General features: G+C 43.4%; 2 protein-coding genes across 7 annotated transcripts; both read right to left on the bottom strand.

Annotated features, from left to right (window-relative positions):
* Positions 1 to 2,033: 2,033 nt before the first annotated feature.
* pdxdc1 (pyridoxal-dependent decarboxylase domain containing 1) lies at positions 2,034 to 16,569 on the bottom strand. 4 transcript variants are annotated; one of them, XM_030341978.1, is made up of 24 exons: positions 16,294 to 16,569; positions 15,792 to 15,883; positions 14,658 to 14,726; positions 14,464 to 14,547; positions 13,998 to 14,147; positions 13,184 to 13,373; positions 12,453 to 12,521; positions 12,273 to 12,351; positions 12,023 to 12,107; positions 11,816 to 11,864; positions 11,518 to 11,619; positions 10,879 to 11,004; positions 9,880 to 9,930; positions 9,487 to 9,531; positions 8,576 to 8,636; positions 8,239 to 8,309; positions 7,432 to 7,537; positions 6,870 to 7,044; positions 5,886 to 6,073; positions 5,670 to 5,800; positions 4,713 to 4,805; positions 3,981 to 4,077; positions 3,357 to 3,455; positions 2,034 to 3,046 (listed from the first exon to the last, which is right to left on the bottom strand). In XM_030341978.1, the coding sequence occupies exons 2-24, from the start codon at positions 15,863 to 15,865 to the stop codon at positions 2,787 to 2,789; spliced, it is 2,454 nt and encodes an 817-aa protein (XP_030197838.1). In that variant the 5' UTR covers positions 15,866 to 15,883; positions 16,294 to 16,569; the 3' UTR covers positions 2,034 to 2,786. The 4 variants fall into 4 exon arrangements, with proteins under 4 accessions (XP_030197838.1, XP_030197858.1, XP_030197848.1 ...); XM_030341998.1 differs by having other exon boundaries at positions 5,952 to 6,073; XM_030341988.1 differs by lacking the exon at positions 9,487 to 9,531.
* A 2,125-nt stretch (positions 16,570 to 18,694) lies between these two features.
* slc25a23b (solute carrier family 25 member 23b) lies at positions 18,695 to 23,965 on the bottom strand. Of its 3 annotated transcripts, XM_030349905.1 has the most exons (10): positions 23,669 to 23,965; positions 22,820 to 22,943; positions 22,487 to 22,574; positions 22,158 to 22,269; positions 21,068 to 21,226; positions 20,665 to 20,817; positions 20,275 to 20,388; positions 20,006 to 20,173; positions 19,707 to 19,857; positions 18,695 to 19,116 (listed from the first exon to the last, which is right to left on the bottom strand). In XM_030349905.1, the coding sequence occupies exons 1-10, from the start codon at positions 23,879 to 23,881 to the stop codon at positions 18,932 to 18,934; spliced, it is 1,467 nt and encodes a 488-aa protein (XP_030205765.1). In that variant the 5' UTR covers positions 23,882 to 23,965; the 3' UTR covers positions 18,695 to 18,931. The 3 variants fall into 3 exon arrangements, with proteins under 3 accessions (XP_030205765.1, XP_030205771.1, XP_030205778.1); XM_030349911.1 differs by lacking the exons at positions 22,487 to 22,574; positions 23,669 to 23,965 and having other exon boundaries at positions 22,820 to 22,945; XM_030349918.1 differs by lacking the exons at positions 22,820 to 22,943; positions 23,669 to 23,965 and having other exon boundaries at positions 21,767 to 22,269; positions 22,487 to 22,505.
* Positions 23,966 to 25,884: the final 1,919 nt, after the last annotated feature.

Genomic DNA, 25,884 nt, shown 5'->3' with positions numbered 1-25,884 from the left:
GGGGTGCAAGTTCACACAATGCACTGTAGATGTCGTTGAAGGCTAGAAAACTACATATCCCGAAGAAAAACTACATTTCCGTTAAAAGAAAAAAACGACAATTTACGTCAGGGGTTGCCAGCGGTCCCTAAATTGAAGGGACCCATTTTTTTAGTGGGCCGAGCAGAAGCCTAGTACATTTTTGTCATACTTGTCATTCTAGTTGTCATATTTTTTAATAAGTAATGTTCGAACTTTTAACTGTAAACATCCAACTACCAACATCAAACATATTTAAGAAATTTGTTTATGTAGGTTTATTTAGGGTTTTCCATTTATTTGAGGTCCCAACCACCACCTCCATCACATAACATATCCATCCATCCATCCATCCATCCATCCATCCATCCATCCATCCATCCATCCATCCATCCATCCTTCCATCCTTCCATCCTTCCATCCATCCATCCATCCATCCATCCATATATACATACTTACATTCCTTGGAGAGTGTGCAAATTGTTGCAGCATGATCTGAGGCATGCATCAGTTAAAGATTGTTTAAGATCTGTTATACACATAAATGGAAGTCAATCTGTGTCTTCCATTTTTCATAAGGCCTCAAATCATTACATTGGTGACAGAAGTGGCACCTAAAGGTAGTTTCCCAACGGCCACTCAACAACAAAAGAGAAGCAAAATTTTAACTCCTGAACCTGGCCGTTTCCCTCCATTTCCTGTCTGCGACCCCAAACGAATTGACACAAATGCAAGGAAGCTTTGAATGATCAGTCTCTCTGCCATCCCCAGCTTCCATACTGGAATCAGTCCGGCCTCTTCATCAACGACTTCATTGTCAGCAGATGCGCCAACAACTCAACTGTACCAGTGGCTGAATAATGTAACCCAGAAGTGTTCTTAACCTCGTCTTCCGATGGACGATGCCCTGGACGACTTCGCTGGGTCAAGCTGAAGCACTGCCGGAGTCCCGAGGGTTAAGAGGCGGTGACTCCGGTAATTGTGGCATTCAATGGGCCACCTGATGGCGACAGAGACAGCCCGCTCCCCCTCCTCAACCTACTGATCCAGGGGGAAGGCTGGGGGTGGAGCACCCCCCTGTGTTTCACAGTGTGGAAATTAGTTCTGTTGGAGGAGGGATTTTGTGTGATGTGTGTGTTTGAAAGTCAGTCTGTGTCGTGCATTTATCAAAACCCGTCAAATCATAACAACACACACACACACACACACACACACACACACACACACACACACACACACACACACACACACACACACACACACACACATATATACACACCTATAGGGCCTACATTTGGTTTTAATTGATATATATATATATATTTTGATTGTTGTTTTTTCAGAAAACGTAGAGATAACTATAACTGTATTCTAAGCAATCTCCCTGCATGATGTGTGACGTGATGTGTTTTTTGGCAACTAGTCAAAGACGTTATAATGAGGCCGTGGGGGATAGGGCACATTCTTTTTACAATATATCAGTTATAGGAGGCGATTTCTGACTTTATCGACTATTACTATTGTATAAATATTTTATAACACATTGTTATATAATTTTAACACATTGCGACTCGACCTACTTTCATAATATAAAAAAAACGAATTATTAAAGAAGAACCCTACCTAACCAACTGCGGTCACGCCAACCGAACCTTGGAGAAGCGCGGTCACGACATCTAAACTTAAAAAAGTGATTGCGCATGTACATTGCTTTGTTCGGTACAGCGCTTTAGCGCGACAGATACTTCATGTTGTATTACATTGTACTTCGTGAACTCTAATTTCACGAAAGTGGTTTAAAAATGGAATTATTCATTTGTTTGCAAATGTTATTAATTTATTATGTTTTTTTAGAGGGTAGTCTTATCAGCATTGTGATTGGACGTGTAGGCTACATATATTAGCAAATTTTTGCCAGAGTATGAATGCAAGCTCTTACAGCAGTGTTTTATGCATTAATACCGTCATAGAATGTGATGATAACTAATGGTGATTGACAGAAATGGACAGAATGGGCTAATTCGATTATTTTAATGACAAAAATGGAAGGATATATAACATTGAGAATGATACAAGTATGTTTAATGATTGCACTTTATCATATAGTTATTTGGTTTGCCATTATGATCACACAATAGCAGATTTTTTTAAATAAAGACCTCCACCATATTACTATCAAAAGTACTTAAATGATAATTTCAAGATAATACATTTGCATAATTAAGTGTCCCTCTCAAACATCTCTGGACAAAATATTATTTTAAATAATTGTTAACATTCCTTCATATTAGCTCCTACTGTATGCAGTGCAGAAAATTTATAAAGGTTGAATCGCACACTACTTGGGACTTCAAATCATTCACAACTACTAGGCCGTCCCAAAAAATAAAAATAGAAAGTGCAAATTGTCATCAGACACCAGGAAACCCAAATAAATATATATATTTGTGACCCTTATTCCCTTCAGTTTCTCAATTAAATATTTTGTGTTAAATCTGTAATTTATTGAAACAAAATTAATAAAATATCAATTTTTTTTAGTAGTATATAACTGGAAGGTAATATGTAAAAAGACTGACATAGACCTTCGGGCAACACAGAGACGTATCACTATTCCCCATCGCTGCAGTGAGTCGGCCCCGAGCTCAAAGACAAGACCCAACCGTTGAGTTTGTGACGTGATTGGACTTTAAAGTATTCACTACGCTGCAGACCGACTTTGACAGACGTTAGCCACCGGTCCGACAAAAACAAAGAGGAGAGCTGCCCTATCTGGCCGTCGGATCCAGCCGTCCCTCTCTGGAGGTCAGTGAGTCGTCCTGCCTCACAACTGGCCCGGCGTGGGGCTCTGGGCGCTGGTCTGCGTCGACAGAGGGGGGACCGGGAGAGCTCGGGCTGAAGGGGTTGGTGTTGAGGGCCGCTGCAGGCATGGAAGACACGCCGGCCTCGTCCGCTGCAGTGTCTGCTGAGTCCCTGCCTGGGTTGGTTACAGTACCCGCGTCTTCGGAATGGAGGAATAACTTGCGACCTAGAAACCAAACGACCTTGTCAGCCTACTGTGCGTGGGTTTACACGAAAAGTAATCTCGCACTAGACATACATTTGTGAGCATCCTTAGTTTAAGACCCGATCAGTTGTTGCTCCCTATATCAGACTTAACTCTGACAATATGTAAAAAATTGCTCAACTACAAACAAAGTATACATTGAGTGGCAAGAAGATATTAAAGAAACCCACAAAATATCAGTTTGGGCTTATATAACCTGGTTTTCTTATTTTCTATGAGTGCTTTATGCAGTATAGGCTTGTCAAGAGAACAGAGACTTGCCAACCTTTACCTTGCAGTCTGCTGGATAATGTTGTTGGTGTGTCTGGGAGATGGAGCGCACTGGTTTGGTCTTTACTGGAGTACGTAGGTTCAGTAGAGTCCAATAATCCTGAGGAATTGAACATAAGGTTGTTCAATGCAGTGGTTCCCAACCTTGGTCTTTAGGAGAATCACCAAATGTCCCCAAGGCCTTTCGCCTGCCAACTCATAAGCAAACAGTAAGAAAATAGATAATACACACACGCAGGCGCTGGGCAAACAGGACCGCTCCCAGTTGATGCACATTATGAGAAGGCTAGGGCCATTGGAAACACTGGAAGGATAAACTCAGCAATGCTGCCTTCGGTGTGTTCATTTAGCAACCCGAAATGAACACAAAAAATTACAATTTAAAATATATGATGGAAAGCCAAAAAAGAAAACATAAAAAAAAAACAAGCCAAGCTAACAATATTTATAATATATACGTACCAACAATAAACACACTTTGACTTTGACTTTTGACCAAATGTTTAGAAATACCACTCTCTCGATTTTCAAATAAAATCCAAATAAAATCGACTTAAGTGGGCCGGAAAGAGATATCCATTCATAAACTGTTCCCTGAACAAACAAATGCGCTGGGATGGCTCACCATCTGTCAGGTTGAAGGTCCTTCCATTCACAGACGCCTCCCAGGGGGAGAACCAGTTCAGCACAGAGCTGACCACGGGAAGCTGCCTCAACACTCCCTGGAGTTTAGTAAGAGGATACAACCTTTAGAAGACTCTACATACACTCCATACACGGAAAGAATAATGTGGACGCTCAAACCGTAAACATTAAATGAGAAAATACACCCACACAAACAAAGACTTTCTCGTATCTAATACAATGACACGGCGAGGACTAGTTTAAAGCCTATTCAGTCTCTTCTCTTGTGTCTTTGTCTCTCAATTTCTGCTAACCGGCAAACCCAATGAAGCAATATGCAGCTGTGATTCAAACTTGCAATTTTCTGGATATGGAGGTTAAATGATGGGCTTCATAACAAGGGCATAACACTGTCTCTATGATAAGGGGGGGGGGGGGGGTTTAGGTTGCAACGTTTTTTTCTCAATTTAAGGAGGTGGAAACTGACTATTCGCATGCTTCTAGAAGAACATCATGACAGGCAATGAACAACTTGACTCATACATTTTTCATCATAATATGTTCACTGGTACACACACACACACACACACACACACACACACACACACACACACACACACACACACACACACACACACACACACACACACACACACACACACACACACACACACACACACACACACACACACACACTTTTTTTCCTAGGAAAGAATAAGGTGAATAAACCCACCTCTTCAAGGATTCTCTTCTCACTGTCCTTCTGCAGCTGTAGCTGTGCCTCCAGAATGCCTCTCTGCACCACCTCAGCCATGTTCTCAAATAACTGCAAGGCAGGGAAACCAAGTTAGCCAAGCAACTCTGTATGGTGGTATGTATTCTCACATTTTATAGCAAGCAATAAATACAGGATTAAAAAAAAAAAAAAGAAAAAAAAAAATCGAGGTAAATGTACAAATTTTGAATGAAATACATACAGATAAAATATATTTACAGTGGTCTTTTATAGGGCCAGTGCATAAAATGCTGTAGCAACTAGCAGACTTACTGAATACCCTTCTTCTCCCCTCCAAAGAATACAGCGACCTGAATTGGCCTGTATTGTGTTAAGTGCCAGTTGGTATTGTGTATATAAATGTGTATCTTTCTCATAGCGACATGTTTAATGTTAATGTTATAGGAAATAGCTCTGTGGAAAGGACACACTTCCTATGTACTTTAGATATAAAGGGCTCATTCTGAGATAACAGAAAAACATGATTCTTATCATCATGTGATTATACACTAATTAAAACATACTTATGAATATTATAGTCAATTTATGCCAAGTCTGTCACGCTGGATGCCACAATATTGTACCCACTGCACCTTTAAGAAGACCTTCCAGTAGTGCAGGTGAGATACTGCAGATGTTCACGGGTTGGTTTACTCTCTCTGCTTGGTCATATGCATTAGACGCAAATATTTGTACCGTTCTCCACAGAAGTAAGTTAAGCTGTAAGCTAGTACAAAAGAAGTTTAACTCCCAAATGTCCAAGGTTAGATGTGACAGTCAGACTAAGGGCATGATTTCTGAGAAGGTTTGCCCGCGTATGTCCGTTACACCGTGGTGCCCTCTAGGATTGGTATTATCTTTATACAGAGATCCTCATTAAACCAAGGCCCTAACTCTGAGGTGAGCTGGGGTTACCTTTCCCTTCTCCTCGATCTCCCTCCCCAGCGCGGCGACGGTGTTGACCAGGTGGGATATGTCCTCGTTCACCAGGTCCTCGGTCGCCATGCCAACAAAGATACGGTCCCGGGCGGTCCCGTACTCCGGGCCTGCAGAGCGGTCAGTGCAGAGTGAATACAGACCATTCCATCACCTGAAGCAGCTCAGACAGTGAACACAGGCCTGGTAAAGTACCTGAGGAGAAGAGGATGCTGCCTGGTAAAGTACCTGAGGAGAAGAGGATGCTGCCTGTTAAAGTACCTGAGGAGAAGAGGATGCTGGTTTCCTGCTCTTGCAATTTCTTCATGAGCTCACAGTTCATCTTCTCCACTTCCTGAAGTTGTTTGTCCTCCAACACGTCTGCAAACCATTGAGGGTTATACCTAGAATCACATGCACAATCATGGGTATCAAAAGACAAAGAAACATGTTCTCAAGGTGCAATATCAGTTCACCATTTAGTTGAAGGATTAGGATTTATTTGAGTTGGAACAGATCAGCCTGACACAGATTATTCAATTTGAACATTTCTGACATCCAGTATTTTACCTATTTGTACTCATTGCATATACCATGCACCTTCGGTAGTTCAAATTATCGAATGTTTCATTAGACAATAGAAATGGAAGCGCAATCATTTATTGGCAGATTGAGAGACTAAACATTATTGGCAGGAGACACAGCATAGTCGCATGCATCATTCACCACAGGAACAGTTCCAATGACAAGGACTAATTCCTAATGATTATTGTAATGTTACGATTATACTTTGCAATGAAACTATAATGATATCAATACCGTTTACATTGTAGAGATAAGCAAGTAGAAACTAGCGCTTGAGTTACTTTAACTTGCTTAACTTAAGCAAGTTCAACTTAAGAGTGCTTCAATTAAACGTAGGACCCTGTTGAGCCCTCTCTCAGAGGTGGTGTCCGTCGGCTGCCCGGCTGCGGCTGTGCTGAGTGCTACCTGAGCGTGCCCAGGCCGGGCCAGGCCAGGTCCTCCATGAGGCTGAGGAAGGGGCTGTGCTGAGTGCTACCTGAGGGTGCCCGGGCCAGGCCAGGCCAGGTCCTCCATGAGGCTGAGGAAGGGGCTGTGCTGAGTGCTACCTGAGCGTGCCCAGGCCGGGCCAGGCCAGGTCCTCCATGAGGCTGAGGAAGGGGCTGTGCTGAGTGCTACCTGAGCGTGCCCAGGCCGGGCCAGGCGAGGTCCTCCATGAGGCTGAGGAAGGGGCTGTGGCGCTGCACCTCCCGCCGGAACTCCTCCCTGAGGCGCAGCGTGGAGGACAGCACAGGCACCAGCTCCAGCAGCTTCTCCACCAGGACCTCCACGTCCGACGCCTGGGTCCCCAGCCCTGACACGGGGACGGTGAAGAGGATAGAGCCCTGTTAGGTCGCGTAAACCTCGTCTCCCAGATCGGGTCTAGGACGTCCTCCGAGGTGATCTTGGATTAAGTGATGTCGTTGATATCCTTGATAAAATTTAAAAAAATACGCAACCCTGGCCCTAACATGGGCTGACACTGTAATGGTCAAAGAATTTTTATGCTTTTCATTTAAAGCACAAAGTATTTATATTTACAAAACTACAAGGTCTAAAATGAAACCCAGATCATTTATTCCTTCTAAATGTCAGACACTCTTCCTTCGATAAAAAATAAGAAAAAGTATAAGTGAAGCTGTGCACTAAGAAAACAATCCCCGACTTGTTTTGAACGGAGCCGATGCTTTGTAGGATTTACCTGCGGCGGTCATTAAAGGGTTGAAGCGGACGCAGGTCCCGTCGTCCTCCAGCTCCACCACGTCCACCCCGCCGACGGGCACCAGCCGGGCCAGACGCTCGCCCAGCTGCACACATCGGTCAGCTTGATCAATGATTTACACGTGCTCCTTCAATCCGTTTAGGCCCGTTACTGTCTCCTCTGGGCGCGCTCCGACGGAGGGACTTCTGGCTCTGGTGAGCGCTATGTGTGGCCTGGGAGAGAGGATCTGCCCTGCCTCACTGTTCAGCGGATCCAATCAGCGTCAACCGGTTTAGAGCGGTTCAGTCAGCTCAGATAGATCCTGTCTTGAGGCAGGTAGTACCTGCCTCAAGACAGGATCTATCTGAGCTGACTGGATCCGCTCTAAACCGGTTGACGCTGATTGGATACGGTTGATACACGACGCGAGGACGAAGTACTATTGAGGCGGGATATGACGCGAGTAGAACTCAATGCAGCCCCAGCATATAAACAAAATAAATATAGATTTTGTATAAACGCTATATAATCCCATATGAATGCTAAATAATCGCGCAAGACAAAAATGTGTCGGCGAACTAATTAGGTCCCATTTGAACTCCGTCGGGTAGCGGCTACAAAGGTTCCTGTACGGGAAGGGACACCGAGGGGAACTCAGTGACGGGGCGGAGCCAGAACACAGAGCAGATCTCCAGGAAGTCCGTCCCTCAGGCGGAACACACCGGTTGTGGTCAGCTCTTATTACTGTTACACATAATCCCATTCACAAATCTATGCAAATAATGCCGAATTGGTACAACAACGTACCCATCTATTAAACGTGTCCATGATGTCCCTGTCCTCCGTGGAACATCCCTCCAACAAATCATTATACGCTCCTGACAAGAGGAAACAAAGAGAAGAGGACAGCACCAGGTTTATGGTCAATATCTCTGGGAAAGATTTATGACGACATAACTAGTTTACAACTTTGAATGACGACAAAACTGAGGCTGAAGAAGCACACATGATCCAGCAACAGACTGCCAGTAAACCTGTTTGCGAATGTCTGATTCAGGTTTACATTTAGTCGTCAAGCCGGATTTCACACATGCTTCCGCAGTAACCAAACACAAGTTTATATGGTCAGAGCTGCAACCCTTACCAGAGCTCGTTTCCTGGGAGAATCTAAACAAAACTTCGGGAGAGCTGACGTCATTCTCCACCTGTTGTAGACGGAGAGAAGGACAAAGGTCAAGCCCTGTTCATACAGACGGGATGCATCGAGTACACATCATGAGGGGGTTTAATAGTCAATAGCCCCTAGCAACGTGTAGCCAACAGACGGTTAGAGCTCGGAGGTTAAAAGGCACGACATACCAGGCGCTGTTGGTAATCCACAGCTTTTACGGACTACATTAGGAAGCCAATTTAAAACAAGGTTAATGCGAAGCATACAATTTATATTTTTTCTGTGGGGGTGGGGGTTTGACACAGTCCTCTGTCTGTAGTTTTTTGTGTTGCGTTGTGCCTCCAATAAATGTCATCATTATTAGTTTGACAGCTCTTTTATGACTGCCGTGGCACTGTCCAGCCGTCAGTAACATACAAAGCGCTCTGATGAACATTATACTCTGCCGGTAGTCAGTGGTGCATTTTTGTTCTGATCAAGTGAACGGTGCCACATTTGTTCTATGTGCTGATACGGATCAATCGCATGTATTTTATTTTTCGAATCAATTGCTTACAAGTTCTCTAACTCGATAGTTTATGTGATGCTCGATTGTGACTACAATTTGTAATCGAAAGAACAAAGTTCTCGTCTCCAGAGAGAACGGCCACAGTTGGATTAAAAAAATTACCGGTATTTATTATATTAATTTGGTATGTAATTTTTGTCAGGCTTTAATTTTTCTCAGGTTTGACAATAAAATATCTGGGTCAAGAACAACCTTACATGGTTAGCTCCATCACTGGTCGCCTTAGGATATCAATAAATTACAAAAGTGGTAAAGAAGCAACCAAAAAAGAGCGAGAAAGAATAAAGTAACATTTTAGGAAGAGCTGGACTTTTACCATAGTCAAAGCCTCCCGGAGCGAGATCTCTGTATCAAGCACATCCTATAAAACAATGTTAATGAGGAAAGTATAAATTATCTGATATAAGGGGCATTTTCTGTCATATTTTTCGCTACTTCTTATTGACACCTTCAACCTCTAAACCAATATCACATAACTTTGAAATGTCCTCCAATAACAACCATTTGGTTTCTACTAAAAAGATATTGTAATGAACAGAACATTACTTTGCTAAAAGTAAATAGGTAAAATCTAGTGGAACCAAAGTAAGAAAAAACCCTTTTGAGTATGACCATTTTTTTGGATTTTCAAGGTCTAATCTTCTTTGTGGATTAGTTGGAAAAGAAGATATCAATAAGTTAAGATAAAAATGTGTTAGAGCTCACATACCGATGTTATAATGGACGGAACTGTTTTTAGCCTCTCCATTAGCTGTTTACTCTGCAAAGAAGAAACACATTGGGAACAGTCGGTAAACAACGAAGAAACAAATATTCAGAACCGAGGTCAATCTTCACAGAGGGTCGAGTTACATAATACAACGTAATGCCAGTTTGTGCCAAGATGCTCAACACACACACTGGCCTTCACAGTGGAAGGCCGAGGAAGGAAACGTTCAGATAGTAGACAAGAGGATGGTTAGGTGGCCATGTAGATAAAGGAGCTGGGTTGCACTTGTGGCCGGGTTGCACTTACCACAAGTGCCTTGGGACATTCAGTGACCAATCACAGGCAGTCAGCCTGGGTTCCACAGCTCTTCAACACAATGACATTCCTGCCGTCTCTCCTGTGGCATTGAGGACGCTGTAGAGGGCTGAGCACCCCCTACTGGCATACCAACACCTCCAACGTAAGTACCTCCTCTCCCAGTTAAGGATGGACCACACCCGCCCAGCTCATCTTCCATCTTCATCACAAGATGTTTGCCAGATGCTATCGCTATGCGTTTTATACCTTCGCTTTCCTCCTTTCTACTGAGAGGACCATCAAATTGTATTTCGCATAACTTTAGCGTCTGTTAACCATTTTCAAAACCATTTCCAATATATAGGGTCATAAATGTGCAGATCTATGTAATATCGACTGCCTCGCGGATTATGTCCTCTATTCCTAGCAGCCCGCTATCCTATTGGCTTCTGGACCATTTATGAAAGTGCTACAAAAGCATGAATTATACATCAGCAAAACTTAATTATAAATAAAAAGGAAATGTGCAAATTACAGCCTGCTGGGATGTTGCAGACATTTTACGAAGGCAATAGTTTGTTGAATATCAAGTGAGAATCCCAGGACTCATTCTCCTTTGCACACAGCACACGTGGCGAATCAGTGTCTGGGTTCGACAGCTGAGTCCTCGTTGCGTTGCACCGTGTGGCACTGGCTGCTCACCAGGTCGGTGGCGTGCCTGATCTTCTGGACGATGCCCTCGTTGCCCAGGAGCTGGAGGGACAGCCACAGGGCCAGCGGACGCAGCTTCTCCCCCGGCTGGCTGGCGGTGAGTCCGGCCGCCAGCGACTGAGAGGAGAGACCGCGACACACAGGGAGACGAGAGAGAAGAACGAGGAAGACACAAAACAAAGATTAGCAATCACAGATTATACCCACAACCTACGTTTACGTAGCACCTGTCAGAGAAGCCTCTACAACAGTAATGTAACAAGAAAGTGAAATAAAACTAAGTGGATGCACACTAGTCTGACAAATCAGACGTTAGATTCATATCTCGAGTGTGATGGCGAGTAATCCTGTGTGAACAATTTATTCTGCCAGTATTAGCTTCGAACAATCAAGTTCTTGGGGGCAGGGATCTGTCTTTTTTGTTTTTGTCTATAAGGGTTTCAAATCAACACAGAGCCGACTATAGAAATACTGTTATTAAAATAAGGAAATAACGTGTAACTCTTCCCCTTTCGGCCCAGTCTGAGTCATCTGCCCCCAGTAGTTCTGCTATAATGCATCAGGAACGCTGGAGCCCAGATCAGATACTAACGTGTATGAGGCCTATTGCCACCCCCTCTCCCAGCCTACCAGCGCGGGGTCCTCATGCCTGTAGAGGGTGACGGCTGGCACGGCAGGCAGACCTAGCCAGGGGCCCAGCGTCAGAGTCATGCTGTCGCAGTGGACGGCTCTCTGGAAGGGTGGGAACATCCAATGACGTCAGGAATGTGAGAAGAAGAAAATGCACCGTTTCAATTTACGCAAACGCTTATATACTCATATTGTGCATTGTTACGTTTACATTATAACTTATTATTTTATCTTAAATCAAATGTATGGAATAAGCAGTTTCCATCAACACATGGATACAAAATAAATAAAGTCTTACCTTTACACTGGATGACATGTCATCAAGGGCCAGGGTAGCCAGGCTGACCCTGAAACAAATGAAACACGGCCTATCAGTGACAATACACAATACATGCCCTCACGCTTAACCATTTGCCCCCTCGGTTTTTGCAATGTGTTTTATAAACTGTGCATATCTTATCAAGTTCACGACGTGATAGCAAAGCAGCAGAAGGAGCAGACTGACCCCTCCACATGGAGCCACATGCTGTACTTCACACAGAGCTCCTTCAGACGCCCAAGCCTGTAGGCACGGTCCACACTCGAGTTACCTGGGGAACGGATATAGTTACTGACAAAAAGGACAACAGCGGACCTGTGTGATCAAAGCATCGTAACAGCCAATGACAGTAGAGTCAACAGTCATGACTGTTTAAACATCCGCTCCACCCCGTCCTGATGGTGACTCACGGTACAACGGAGTTCCTTCCAGTTACCTGCGTTGGCGATCAGCAGCAAGGGGAGCTTCCCTGCATCCAGATCCTCCTTGATAAGCTTCTCCAGTAGGGCAACATCCTAGAAGGAACAAACGGTGAAATCAACCTAAGACCCTCTACCCTTCGGGAGGTTAGGTTGAGTTACATCAATCTTTTTATAAAGAATGTTTTGTTTCTTACCATTTGGTGTTGTGACCCAAAGACAGTGTTACACGGCACCGTGCATAGGCTGGAAAGGGCCAACCCAAGCTAGGAAGGAAAAATATTGTTTATCAATCGACAAATATTGATTTCATACACCCACACCCTCACACACATTAAATGCCAACGAGAGCTTTTGAGGTTTAAACTCTAAATCAGGCACATGTACTTCTCACACACCTTTTGTTACGAGTCTCCCCTGGGCCCAGTTGTTCTAGTAATCTGATCGGATTACGGCTATCGGATTGGTTCAACTCTTATTTGGCAAGTGGTTATTTAGAAGAAGGTTTTGAAGTTCTCCAAAAACGTACAGTGTACAGAAAAACCTATCCAGAGAGACCTTATGGGCCTAAGAGGCCAAAATCTTCGGCATGTGATATAATGACAATATACCAAGTTTCCGAAATATTTATCAATCAGGCAGTGGAGTTGATCGTTGGACTTTATCGCGGATTACAGCGCCCCCTATGGGCGAAGTGGTACCAATTTTGAGTTCTGCTTACAGTGAATATGTCCAATGTACTATTTACAAATTTGAAAACGAAAAACTATATCCACTACGAATAGAAAAGGTATCCACAGACACTGTCAAAACTATTAAATTAAGATTTGTTTTTTAGCATTTGATTTCTAACCATTTGATGAAAACAATGTCTAGTGCCTGCTGTAGCGTTGGTCGTTGCTCGTCCATGTCTTGCACGGTGTAATACCTGGTTGCAGACGTGTTGTCCGAGGCCCTCCCTAGACGAGGTGCTCTGGTAGATGATGGGCTGAGCGGAGCTGAAGGCTGCGTAGCCCTCGGACGCGTAGTCTTCATAAAGCGTGTGGAGCACCAGCCTGCACACTCTGACCAGGCCCTCTCGGTCGTCCTCGTGGAAGAAGGCGGAACTGTTCTCATACCTGGAGGAAACGTCCCAGTCAGGTGTGAACTGCACTTCCAGCAAATTCCACAAATACAGTGCGAGAAACTTGCAAGATATCACCGCCGGTTAATACAATTTGGGAATGTACGTGCAACGAATAGATTTAAAAATTACAATTTATCAGAGTTAAAATTACAGCTGGATTATGTTGTGCAATACAATATGCACACCGAAAAACACACTTGAATGTGACGCAACATGTGCTACGACAGACCCTAGCGCTACAGTGGAGGGCAAGAAGAATGTTGAGTGTTGAAACCCGAGTCTGATTAAACATTTATTCTTTCAGAGGAGCATTTGTTTGCGGTCCATTGGAAGTAAATAACAAAACTATATGGCTTCCATCTCATTGGTCTCAAGGCTTAACATCGGGTTTCTACACTCCAGTAACTTGCAGGTCACTCTAGCATATTTTCTTATCACAAATAACATCACGTCAAGTTAGTCTAAGCTAGCAGAGCTTAAGACATCTTTATATATATGATATTCAACTACCGATTGAAAAAGCACTTCAACTTGGAAAAACGATGAATGTAGTCATTACGTCTCCATCGTCTATGACATACACACAGAACAAAAACAAAACATGCCCGGTACAAACCTAAAGAGTCGACAGAGCCAGAGCGTGGTGTCTGAGAGGATTCTTGTGGTCAGCTTGCGGAAGCCGTCCTTGTTGAGCATGGAGAGGTAGGCGGTCAGACAGTGGCCCAACAACGCCATGTGACCGTTTTGGCCCACACTCTGCAACCTGCTGTATAACAGATGTTTTCGAATACACACAAAATAAGTTACATTGTGCTCTGATTCTACACACACATAGTACCCTTCATGTTCATAAAGGTAAAAAGAATAAGAAAAACTTTCCTTACAACAATACATCAAAGAGTATCAATATCGCCTACAAGAAACAAATATACAAAAATAAATCTCAGAGACGGTACTGGTCTACAAACAGACCATTTTTGTCAAGGCAGCGTTAACGTATATTGAAATAAATGATTATTAAAATAAGCCCCAAACTAAAAAGAGGAATGAAGCAGTGCAGATTCAGTATTCTGAGCACGTACTTGTGGCTCTGTTTATCACCGTCTTCTGTATCTTCACACATCAGCTCTTGGACCAGATGACAAATGTTTGCAACATTTTGGCCACTGAAAGCAGAAGAGAAATGACAGTATCGCCATTATACATTGAAGTATTTAACTGACACACATATATACGTAAAACATTGATCATAAATATTCAATTGATTGGGTCTTACTCTCCCTGCAGGGGACCGGGACAGCTGCTTCTGCTCAACGAGCCCGTCTCCACCTCCACTGCCAACTCCCTGTGCGCGCACACGCACACACACACACACACACACACACACACACACACACACACACACACACACACACACGCCAAAAGTTTAAATGTTTCATTTGTTCACTTCCTTTTCCTTCTACATAGTTGCCTCAATATCAGGCGAGGGCTGTTTGGAGGGCGTCCGTGGGGATCAGATTCACTTCTGGTCCAATCAGACTGTGAGAGTCTCGAGGCAGCCTCAACGCATAGCGGGTCACACCAGTCGAGGAATGTCGCGCCGGGCAGCGGAGAAAGACAAGACGTTGAAAGATTAGATTCTAGGTTTTGTTTAATATAACGGGTCGCAGTGGATGAAGCTGCGATGCGTGCAAAGCCTACAAGGCGTTTAGCAGGAAAATAAAGAACTTATGCCTTCCGTTTTTAGAATCCCCACAACACCAACCACAGTTCAGTGAGTAGACATCAGTTTAAAGTTGTTTAAACCGGGTTGTTTTGACCACCTGTCTTATAGTCTATTCAACCATCGTTTTTTTCCTTATGAAAGTAATACCAGTCCGACAAATGAGAATGTGGTCAAACAAGTCCAACAGACCACAACTCACAGCCCTACAAGTCGCAGATCTTAGCTTGGTCGATATAATATAAATACATAAGATCACTACTGGATTACTCTTTCTGCGTGTTTACCCCAGAAGTTAATTGTTAAGGGATAATGACGCCATTTAAAGATGACCGAATCCAATGGACCGTTACCATGACTACGGAATTCTCTGTGTTGAACATTGTTGGAAACATTTGGGTAAATGAAAGTACACAACTAAACTAAATATAGAACACAGATTCGTTTTTTGGATAGTTTAATGCGGAATTTGGGCATAACTTTAATGGTTTAGAGATCGACAAAACTAAATGTAATTATGTCAAGATATGTTTAGACATTCCACTACATGGATTTGTGAAACTGCTGCACCATGATGAAGCAACATGGACATACTACAGAACACATACACTCTAAGGCTACAGTGAGGCAGGCCATATTGTCACATTTGCATTCAATCTTGATTATTTTATTGTTGAAGAATCATACCTCTGGCCATCTTCTAAAAGGTTCACCATCTCCTTTAGATATCTGCCCATATCGCTCAGGGCCGTGTTTGCCATCGCCCAAAAAGGATAGGCCTGTAGGGAAGAAATATTATAATACAGCATTCTACATTCTTTCAGTCCAGCTCCAGATCAAAGTACACACGTGATGCATAAACAGGCATCGTTATTATATCATTTATATAAGGGTTATATATATGTATGCATATATATATATTTGTTGTTACAATATTTCAATATCAAGGGTGCATTTGTATATTCTCAATGCCTTTAGAAAGCACTCTCCTATTACATCTAGCACCGATTGGGAGGACAACGGCAAGTGAGGACAGTATCCGGAAATCCGGGGGAAATCAAACATCTGCCAACACGAGCATGAACAGGTAGCTATCTGTCAAAAGATACCCCTCGCTCCACTAAACTGAAGGTACATTAAACACCTGTCCCATTCACGATCAATTCAGGAAGCTAAGGAAAAGCCTTACCTTGAACGCACTCAACTCAAACTTGTTTTTGCCTTAATTGACTTCGTGTTCGGTGAATTGAATTGGCCTACATGAAGTATGTATTTGTCTTTTCGGCACAACGGAATTGTGCATTAAGTAATGGAATGGTTGGTCTCTTTCAGCAGGTAAACAACCTTGCACTGTGTCGGTGTAGAGGCAGAGCAGAGATTACGGAGCACTTCCTGGTGTGACATGAAGACGTTTGTAAGCGGGGCACGCACACACGCCCTCATCCGAGACACACGCAGGCAGCGCTGACGTGGTGCTGTCGGATTCCGTTTGACATTCGTTCATAAAAAATAAAAATCGCTATTGGTATTTATATTACTAGCAATACTACAAACGGCATAAAGAAAATTATGACGGAATTGCATCGGGGGCGCAAATTTCTATTATTTTTCTAAGCGGACTTTCAAATAAGCATCACAAGGAGGGGGGGAGGGCGACCGGAGGTCAAAGATCCATTGGGATAAAAAGCAACAACAAAGCAGTATAGTTTTCGAAAAAAAAAAAAGAGTTGAAGATTTGGATGGACTTTAAAAAGATCCCTGAAATCCTGAAAAGAAGGCAGTCAGAGTTGTTTGATGATAGCTGATGACAGCTGCATGATATTATACTTGGCACACCCTTTAAGCTGACCAGGAAGAGTCTGAGAACGTCAATAAAAACTCTTTACAACCAAACCTAGTAGTAAAACCTGCAGCGTTCAGTGTAACGTCACAGCGTCTACTGCTGAATGCTTTTCCTCCAGTAGTATCACATTAATGGGCCGGTTCTCAAGGCAGGTTACAGTAACCAGGGTCAGCGCAGTCTATAAAAATGGCCCTGCCCGTGTTTCTACCGCAGTAACCTTACTACAATGATAAAGCTTTTGTTATAACAAAACAATGAATTCTTTGTCTCGTCATAAATCATTTAGTTCTCTCCATAACATGAGAACCATGCTTGCAATGAAATTAAACTTTCAGGGGAGAATTGAATTGTTCAATTTGAAAGACATAGAAAAATAAAGACATTTAGGCATAGCCTTCATTTGTAACTTGAATTCACAAGAGCAGGTTGATTTTGCCGAACTGGATAAGTGTTCCCTGGGGGGGAAGTGTGCGCTGGTCCGAGCAGAATGGTGTTGAACTAGTTGAGGATAATGTCAGACAGACACAGAGCATGCTTCTATACATATAGGGTTTGGATGGAACTTTAAGTGAATTGCATCCTCTTAGCGCGCTGTAGCAGTGTGTGGGTTCACACCCCCCAGGTGGACGCCACACACCACCTGGGGGACTTCTGCTGCTCCAAACACGCAGAGCACTGCTAGGGTTGAGACCGGTTTATTATAAAGGGCGTTAGATGGCCTGGTGCTGCATGTCGACATGCAGGATGCCTCCCTGAGTGTCTGTGTTTGTTTGGGGATGGCTGGTTTCACCTCTGCACATTATTGTTCAATGTGCACCAGGTGTTCAGCCTCACCTGCCCCAGAGTCCATTCAGACCTGGCCAGGAGAGCCTGCTTCAACCAGCCATCATCCACACACTCCCACACACGCAGTCACTTGAAGGAATAGTAAAGGATGGGACACACAAATATGTGTTTTTGACCATATCTTTTGTAATGTAATATGTCACTGCATCTGTGATCGCCTGCCACCAAACCTTTTCCTGGCATAAGGAATGACCTGCTTCTTTTCAGGCGCTTTGTGTGCTGAGCTGGCATCTGCATCTCTTATTGCTACACACACCTGCATGTCTCTGGTGCAGGTGCTGGAACAAGTTGGTCGTGTTCCCCATAAACATGGTATATCTTCCATATGATTGTCAATATAGTTATCTGTGCCATTTCTTCACTAATTAATTCATTTCCATGGGATTTCTTTCTTGAAATAGACATATTGACAATAATGATAATGAAAAAATCCTTTTAAATAAATATCTTTTGAATATTTTAAGCAAATATAGTAGTTCTTATTTCAGAAAAAGTGTGGCTTTGTGCATTTCATCGTAGGTTTTCCATCGGATACCGTTCAAGTTTTGTGTTAATTTGTGTTGGCTAAAGAAACACACGGTCAGGTTGTGGAAGCATAAGCATCTCTGCTGACTCTTTCCCTAGCCACGACCTTCTTACACTTGTGTACAAAAGGAGAGCAGCCAAATATTGCTCAGCCACTGCATGCATGTTTGTTTTTTTACTGTTTGCATATAAGATGGTCCGCGAAGTGTCTTGATGACCATTTAGTGGTACATATGGTCACATGCAAATTCAACTAATATGTGATATTGATGGTTGATGCTACAGCAATCTGAATAAATATTTACAATGGTTATGTGTGCCAATATAGCATCTACAGAAATCAAGTTTAGGTCACAAAACTATAATACCACTCATAGAATCTTTAAGCTTTTTATTTTTTTCATAATAATCTTAAAAGACCTTGCATTTATGACCAACCTAGTCAAGCGACTATAGTAGAATGATCAGCAATGGATAAAGCACTTGCAGTTCAAAACATTCATGTTTAAAATGCATCCCGAGGTTTGAAACTGTCTAGGTCAATATCCCATTATTCAGAATTCTGAGACATTCTTCATAATAAGCGAGCAACTATTGTTTGCCATTTTGTCCATCAGTTGAAGCCCACCCCCAGTATCTTTTTCATGTGTTCATACACCACATAGGAGATGCTGACCGCAGGGATGACCTTTAGGAAGTTGGGCGCGAGGCCTCGGTACAGCCCAGGCACGCCTTCGTGGAACATGATGTGTTTGAACTGCCCCAACATGGAGAGTCTTGGCTGACCCTCACATGTGGCTAGGGGAGAAAGGAAGGAGTATGTTACACAAAGGCTTCCATTGCTGAGTGATTTGATGGGGATATTCGACTTCATAGAACTTCAGGTTGGCAGGGTCTGATCAAACACCCTAACCCTATTTCTACAGACCATTTAAGGCCAACATGCAGCTACCACCAGGTATTTTTACAAAAATTGAATACAAAATACTTAGTATTTTATACAGAATACTAACTTGAATGTAATGTAAGTTGTCAGAAGACAAACGCTAGAGCAAGAGTGGATGGTGAGTATAATCACAATGTCGACAACAATGTTTGAGGATTGGGTAAGAAACCCTCGTAGAACAGGACTGATGAGCCACAGCCTTGACACTGCACACTGAAGAGGGGTGCGCCAGAGAAACAATGACTGAAGGCTCAGTCAGCCTCAAGGCTCCACGTTGAGACGCTACTTTTCACTATTCACTGTATCTTTAGCAATCAAGGTCTTACGTTTCAAACCTTTTGATTATCGTTTCCTTTAGGTTGGCGGCAAATTTCCCAAAACAAGTCAGGTGTTGTGCGTATTCATGAACGTATTTTAAGGCGAGCTTTGCCATCGGCCTCACCTTGAGCCTGCATGCGCGTTCGGACCAGGGCCAGCGGGTAGGAGGCCAGCTGTCCAGAGGTACTGGAGACGGTCCCACATCCCAGCAGGACCAGCACTCCTGGGTCGGCAGAGCCTTTGCTGTACCGCTGAAGCCAGGCGTTCTTCAGGGTCTTTGGGGGTGTGGGTTTAAGTTGGACCGATCAATGGATTGATAATGGCAGTGGTGAGGCGAAGCAAGGTGGGACATATTTCAGTATAATTGTTAACATACAATTATTGATTGAGCCAAACTCAATTCAAACACATCCAGCTGCTCACCTCGTACACAGCCAGGTCGATGCCGGCGTACGGTATGATGCCCAGCATGTTGGGCAGGTATCCTCTGTAGAAGGCCAGCACGCCTTCTTTTCTCAGGATCTGCCCGGCGCAGTCGGCAATCCCTCTGTACTGCCCTGTCCTTCTGAGTGTGAGACGAGTCTTCAACACCTGCACAAGGGAGGACACGGGACTCAGGGGGTGGTGAAGGGAATGTGTGTATCTCAGCAAAAGAGAGATGATACATAAAACAATGGAAAAAAAGGATAAACCTCCATCGGGTAGATTAAGGTCTGGGCTGAAACTCCGGCTAGGGATCCAGCAACAAACCTCTCCTGGACCCTCAATGCGCCCCCTTCGCGACTACTCCGGATTCGGCACTTGATCTACAGGATGAAAGGGGAAGAGGCCGGAGCATATCAAGAATGAATGAACGCATTAAATCCCAGTGTGATCCATTGTTTTCATTTGACACTTTTCAACGATTGTAGAAAGAAGGGTTTTAGATATCTTCCTAGATAAATACTGCAGACATAAACAGCAAGAAAAATGTTAAAGAAATAATCACTAACGTGTGCATTCTGAATCGCAAGCAATAACCCTCCTTTCTGTCAATTGTTTTCACCTCATTCGATTTCAAGTTCTGTTTTCTTTGCCCCCACCTGTTCATAAACCATGAATTTGATCGCTGTTTCAGGGGCGATCTTGAGGACATTAATGCCATTTCCTCTCCAGAGTGAGAAAACACCTCCCTCCTGAATTATCACTTTAGACCCTGCCCAAAGGCTGACCCTCTTGGAAGTTGTGCAGCGCACCTTAAATCAAGAGAGAGAATGGAGGTCAACCGTAGGGTTAAGGACAAAGGGAATCACATTACAACGAGGAGGATAGACCAAAGGCTGATCCTACAACTGCCTACTATTTGTGTAGAGCATTACAAAATAACTTCCACATTCTACTTCTGCAGTCTACTGACAACAATCTGCCAGGCCCTACCAACCCACTATCCCAGGCTCACTCATTCGCCTCGACCAGTGTCGGTCTAACTAGCGGTCACGATCGTACCTGCAGGAAGACCTTGAGTCGGTCCAGAGGGGCGGTCACCGTCCGAGACACTGCCCCGGCCGAGGCCCCGGCCATCAGCTGTCTCCACACCGTTCCTGAGCGATGCTCTCGCTCGCTGAATTCATCCGGTACAGTATGATGTTCTCCGATGTTAAACATCTAGATGACATCACACTGGTGCTGATACATTGGTTCAATTTAAAATCAGCATACTTCATTGTCTTCCCAAATAACCGTTTGACAGAGATGAGAAACATCGCAAAATGCCTACTTTTCAAAGCTGTGGACTGATAAGAGAACCTGCTGTGCTGGTGTTCTGCCGCTCATCCTTATTTAAGTCTGTACTGCATTACAGAAGTTACACTAAGGGATTTTTCTTTCTTAAATGCCCTGCCCGTCAGAGGGTTTGGCAGGTTTGAGACCCCAGGTTAACTGTTGACGTCAGATGTCTACATCGAGATGAAGATCAGCCATGGTTTTTGTTCAACTCTCCCCCTCTTGCAGTGTTGTCGGGTTGCAAAATTGGAAGTTGGCGAACCATTAGCATCTATCGTATCGAAAATAACTGTTTAGCAGCTCTCATAACTGTAACTTTGTTTTGTCCCACCGATTTAAGCACATATGAACTGCCCTCGCTAGGTAGCTTTCTCGAAAAGTGGCTACAAAAAACAAATCCACAAGTTTTGATTCTGTATTTACCTGCGATTGCGCACGGTCAACGACATAAAAGATTGAGTTACAATTCTCGTCCATAATAATGTCTGCATAAGGGGCAGTTTGATAAAACTGAATCCTGAATGGAGTGCAACATTTCAATAAGTAGCGAGGGCAAGTTTAATTGGTTACTGATTTGACTGAAAAGAGAGCTTTGTTTTGTAATGGATGTCAATTGCTTGCCAACTGCACAGTTTCGGGAATGCGAGTGAACAGCTAGAGGAGTGAGTTGAACAAAAAATCCAGGAGGTTTTACATCTGGACATAGACAATGTCAACAGTTAACCTGGCGCTTTGACAAACCATTACAATCCTTTAATGGAGAGACAATAAAAACTAAATATAACGTCTTGGTGTACAAAAGTAGTTGACCAACATGTGAGTGCTTCCAGAAGTGGGCAATCTCCTCCAGGTTTTGAAAATGGTTGAACAGGAAATTATCTCGCCACTGATTCCAGTCTATTGACATCGTGCCGTCTCTGTCCATACTGGGGAAAATACACAAACAAGATGTAGGTAAGAATAACACATTGTATATGAATGTATATCAACTATCTATCTATAACTACTATCACTTCTCTAAACTCTGGATTACTTCATATATTTGTGTACCTCCCTCTCTCCCTCTCTCCCTCTCTCTCTGTCTCTCTCTCTCTCCCTCTCTCCCTCCCCCTCTCTCTCTCTCTCTCTCTCTCTCTCTCTCACCTCTGCAGTATCCTGGTGGCCTGTTCCATGCTGACTTCCACTCCCAGGCCCTGAAGGGACTGTTGAATCTCTTTCACATCAATATGTCCTAATGCAAGGCACAAGGCATGGGACAAATAATTAACCTTGGTATGGTCTGTATCCAGCTAAAACCGATCTATCCCTCTATCTCAATTTCAAGATCAAGTTATGGGAAAAGCACATTACATCTTTTCGCTGGTGGAATGGGTACTTGGCTGAAAATATATCCTCATGGGTCTATTGGTAAAACTAGTTTAAGAAACACTGTTTCAGCTTGTTTGTTCCATCTGTAATTATGAAGTGTGTGCTCACCGTCATTGTTGCGGTCCAGGTTGTGGAAAATGAGTGACAGCTTCTTTTCATGGGCTCGTAAGTACCCCGAGAACTCCTCAAAGTCCAGCACGCCATCCTGGTTGCTGTCGCCCTGCCGCACAATCTGTCCAATAAGAAGAAGGATGGCCAGTTATTAATAGAGAACAGGCTTCATTTATTGAGCCTCATCAAGGAATAACTAGGATTGAAGTGGATTTTACGATCACAAATTATCCACTGTCTTTCTCCTAATAAACTGCCTTTTTGTAAAAAATTTAACACATTTTGTTGTAAGTAAAGAAGATTGTTTGAATGATATTTTCATTTTGATATAATGTTCGAGACCCCCCAGACGTTAGTACAGTGGATCTCGTCCCCCTCATGTGCTCATGGCTCCCCCATAGTGTGAACACTGACCACAACCCAGATGTGAAATATTGCATAAACGGGGCTTCCAGTTGATAACCACTTCAGGCAGGCTAACAGTCTTCCACGCATGGGTCAACAATTGGTCAGTTGTGACCTTAACAATTGCCACTACTGAGAATAAACATTAAATCATGCATCTATCTCCTGCATACTTTCAAGTTCCCCTGTTTGCATGCATAGTTTAGCCTGAGGCCCTACGCTTTATAACTTTATTCTCTATTACTCTTATTTATAAGCGTGTTCACGTTTAGTGTGAAGGACTGTATGTCGACCAAGCAATTGTGTAACATTTGGACATAAAGGCTATTGCTATTTAAGCTTTAATAGTTTATTATGCAACCCACATTAGATGGCTAAAGTGTAATATCAATAACTTTATATTAGTAAGCATGTATTATAATAGTAAACGTGACCACGCACCTCTTCTGCATCATCCCACTGTAATCCGCGGGCGGCGAGTCCAATCCGTAGTTCATTGATGTCCACTCTCCCGTCGTAATTCAGGTCAAGCTGTTTGAATAGTTCCGCATATGTGCTCCCCCGATCTGTCTCTGGGTCCACACATCCTTCTTCCTTCTCTTGACAGCGAGTCTGGGTCCAACCCAGGCACAACCATTCTCTGTTGTCACCCATGTGTGTGTGTGTGTGTGTGTGTGTGTGTGTGTGTGTGTGTGTGTGTGTGTGTGTGTGTGTGTGTGTGTGTGTGTGTGTGTTGGTATGTGTGTGTGTGTGTGTGTGTGTGTGTGTGTGTGTGTGTGTGTGTGTGTGTGTGTGTGTGTGTGTGTGCGCGCGCGCGCGCGCGCGCGTGTGTGTGTGTGTGTGTGTGTGTGTGTGTGTGTGTGTGTGTGTGTGTGTGTGTGTGTGTGTGTGTGTGTGTGTGTGTGTGTGTGTGTGTCGACACCCCCGTAAAAGCCGGTTTGTGAAAATCTGATAAAGAGTCAGACTATAACATATTTAAATGCCCTCTGTCATTCAGATCTTCCGGTGGATGGGATATGCAACTGGTGTTCTCACTTATCAACTGGCACACATTGGCCTATCTCTATCTAGTAAAAGTTGATGTAAAAAATAAAAGTAAAAACACCTGATGTATTTGGTTGGCTGCTCTTATCAATTGATTAAATTACCTGTTCGTAGGCGTAATGCCACCAAGGTCCAACTGATCACTTGAGCTCTGTCGACCTCGTCCCTTACGTATTTAGTTGTATCATTTTATCACCACGCGTTCATTTAACGTACAAGTATGGCTGGTATCGGCGGCACAATGATCCAGGGGACTCGAGGAACGAAGTAAAACTAAGTAAAGCTTCCCGCCGGCGAAACATTTTATCCCGCAGTAGTGACACATCTGTCCTGGCGCTCCAAATCCGAAACTTGACTACTGTCAGTCTTCAAACATCTACAAATTACACTTGCTAATTAACTATGCTTCATTTTTAGAAGATGTTTAGACAGTATAAACACTAATTCCAGCCGGAAGGTGCGGAATGACCTTACGGAAAGAGAGTTTATTGGCTTATCGGAGGACAGGAACGATCGAGTGGATTATGCAGTGACGCGGCGCGTGGAAAGCGTCCGTTCAGCACACATGGGATCGGATGAGCAGGCGCGCGGCTCGACGCGCTAGTCGGACAGACTTGACTCGCTGTAAAACAACAAAAATAGCAAATGTATTCAGATAATTTAACTGCATGGCGTGAATGATCTTCCACTGTTTAATGCATTGAGACAATTTAAGACTGCTACTCATTTAATGACATCACATCGTAGGCTTTTATTGCCGATGATCTACTGGATGCGCGTCAGAGCTGTAGGGAGCACTGAGCGACAATAGAGGGCGCTATAGTACGATTTTTCCTCCTACAATGGCCTTCTTGGGACTTCCGTTACTGGATTAAAAGATTATCGTCCCCAAAGGGTGGCATTCATACTTCAGGTAGATTGTAGGTTGTTGTTTGCTTTATAAACAATCTTGGTGTCTCTCAAATCTGACCTGTGACCTCTTCTTCAATATACTGACACAAATATACTATAATTTACGGTCCACTGATTAGATTAAATAATGCTTATGAAAAAAACACAGCTTTTTCATGTCACATTAGGCAAGATTTATGGTTACACAAATTCACAGTTTGCCCTAACCCATCTTGGATATATTAGTCATAATCACAGGCGAAAGCATTATCATATCTTCAATTGGCTTCATATCTCCATTTTGACCGTGAAGACGATGCTGATGACGACCACAAGCTGAGGCATCGAAGCAGGGGGGTAGCCAAAGACCTCGGTGGGGGAAGGGGATGCGTGTCTGGTCACGTATGGAAGGCCAAAAGGGTCACAACTAGGCCTCATTGTAGACGTCTATTGATTTAAATCACAATGCGGTTGCTTATTCTGCACTTATGAAGACTGGCTAGCGGAGGTTGCTTATTGGGGATGAGGCTGAAAGGCTATTAATGTTAGCCTATCTATGCTTTGCAATCAAATTAGGGTCAGAAGTATTGTAGCTCTGTTTAACCATACGTGAATGTGTGAAAACATGTTGCGTGAAATTATTAAAATGGAAGAATTTGAACAAATATAATTAATTAGTGTTTACAGATTAAAGGTTTGATAACTAACATATCAAACCTACG

The sequence above is a fragment of the Gadus morhua genome, chromosome 2, assembly GCF_902167405.1.
Source record: "Gadus morhua chromosome 2, gadMor3.0, whole genome shotgun sequence".
Taxonomy (NCBI): domain Eukaryota; kingdom Metazoa; phylum Chordata; class Actinopteri; order Gadiformes; family Gadidae; genus Gadus; species Gadus morhua.
This window is presented reverse-complemented; position numbering and strand designations above follow the sequence as displayed.

Coding starts and splice junctions, on each gene's coding strand:
- pdxdc1 (XM_030341978.1), bottom strand. CDS start 15,865: ATGGCAAACACGGCCCTGAGCGATATGGGCAGATATCTAAAGGAGATG. Junction 12,522..13,183: donor GACAACACGTCTGCAACCAG/GTATTACACCGT, acceptor TTTCCTTCCTAG/CTTGGGTTGGCCCTTTCCAG. Junction 11,620..11,815: donor ACATGTCATCCAGTGTAAAG/GTAAGACTTTAT, acceptor CCACCCTTCCAG/AGAGCCGTCCACTGCGACAG.
- slc25a23b (XM_030349905.1), bottom strand. CDS start 23,881: ATGGGTGACAACAGAGAATGGTTGTGCCTGGGTTGGACCCAGACTCGC. Junction 22,575..22,819: donor CCTGGACCGCAACAATGACG/GTGAGCACACAC, acceptor GCCTTGCATTAG/GACATATTGATGTGAAAGAG. Junction 20,174..20,274: donor CCTTAATCTACCCGATGGAG/GTTTATCCTTTT, acceptor TCCCTTGTGCAG/GTGTTGAAGACTCGTCTCAC.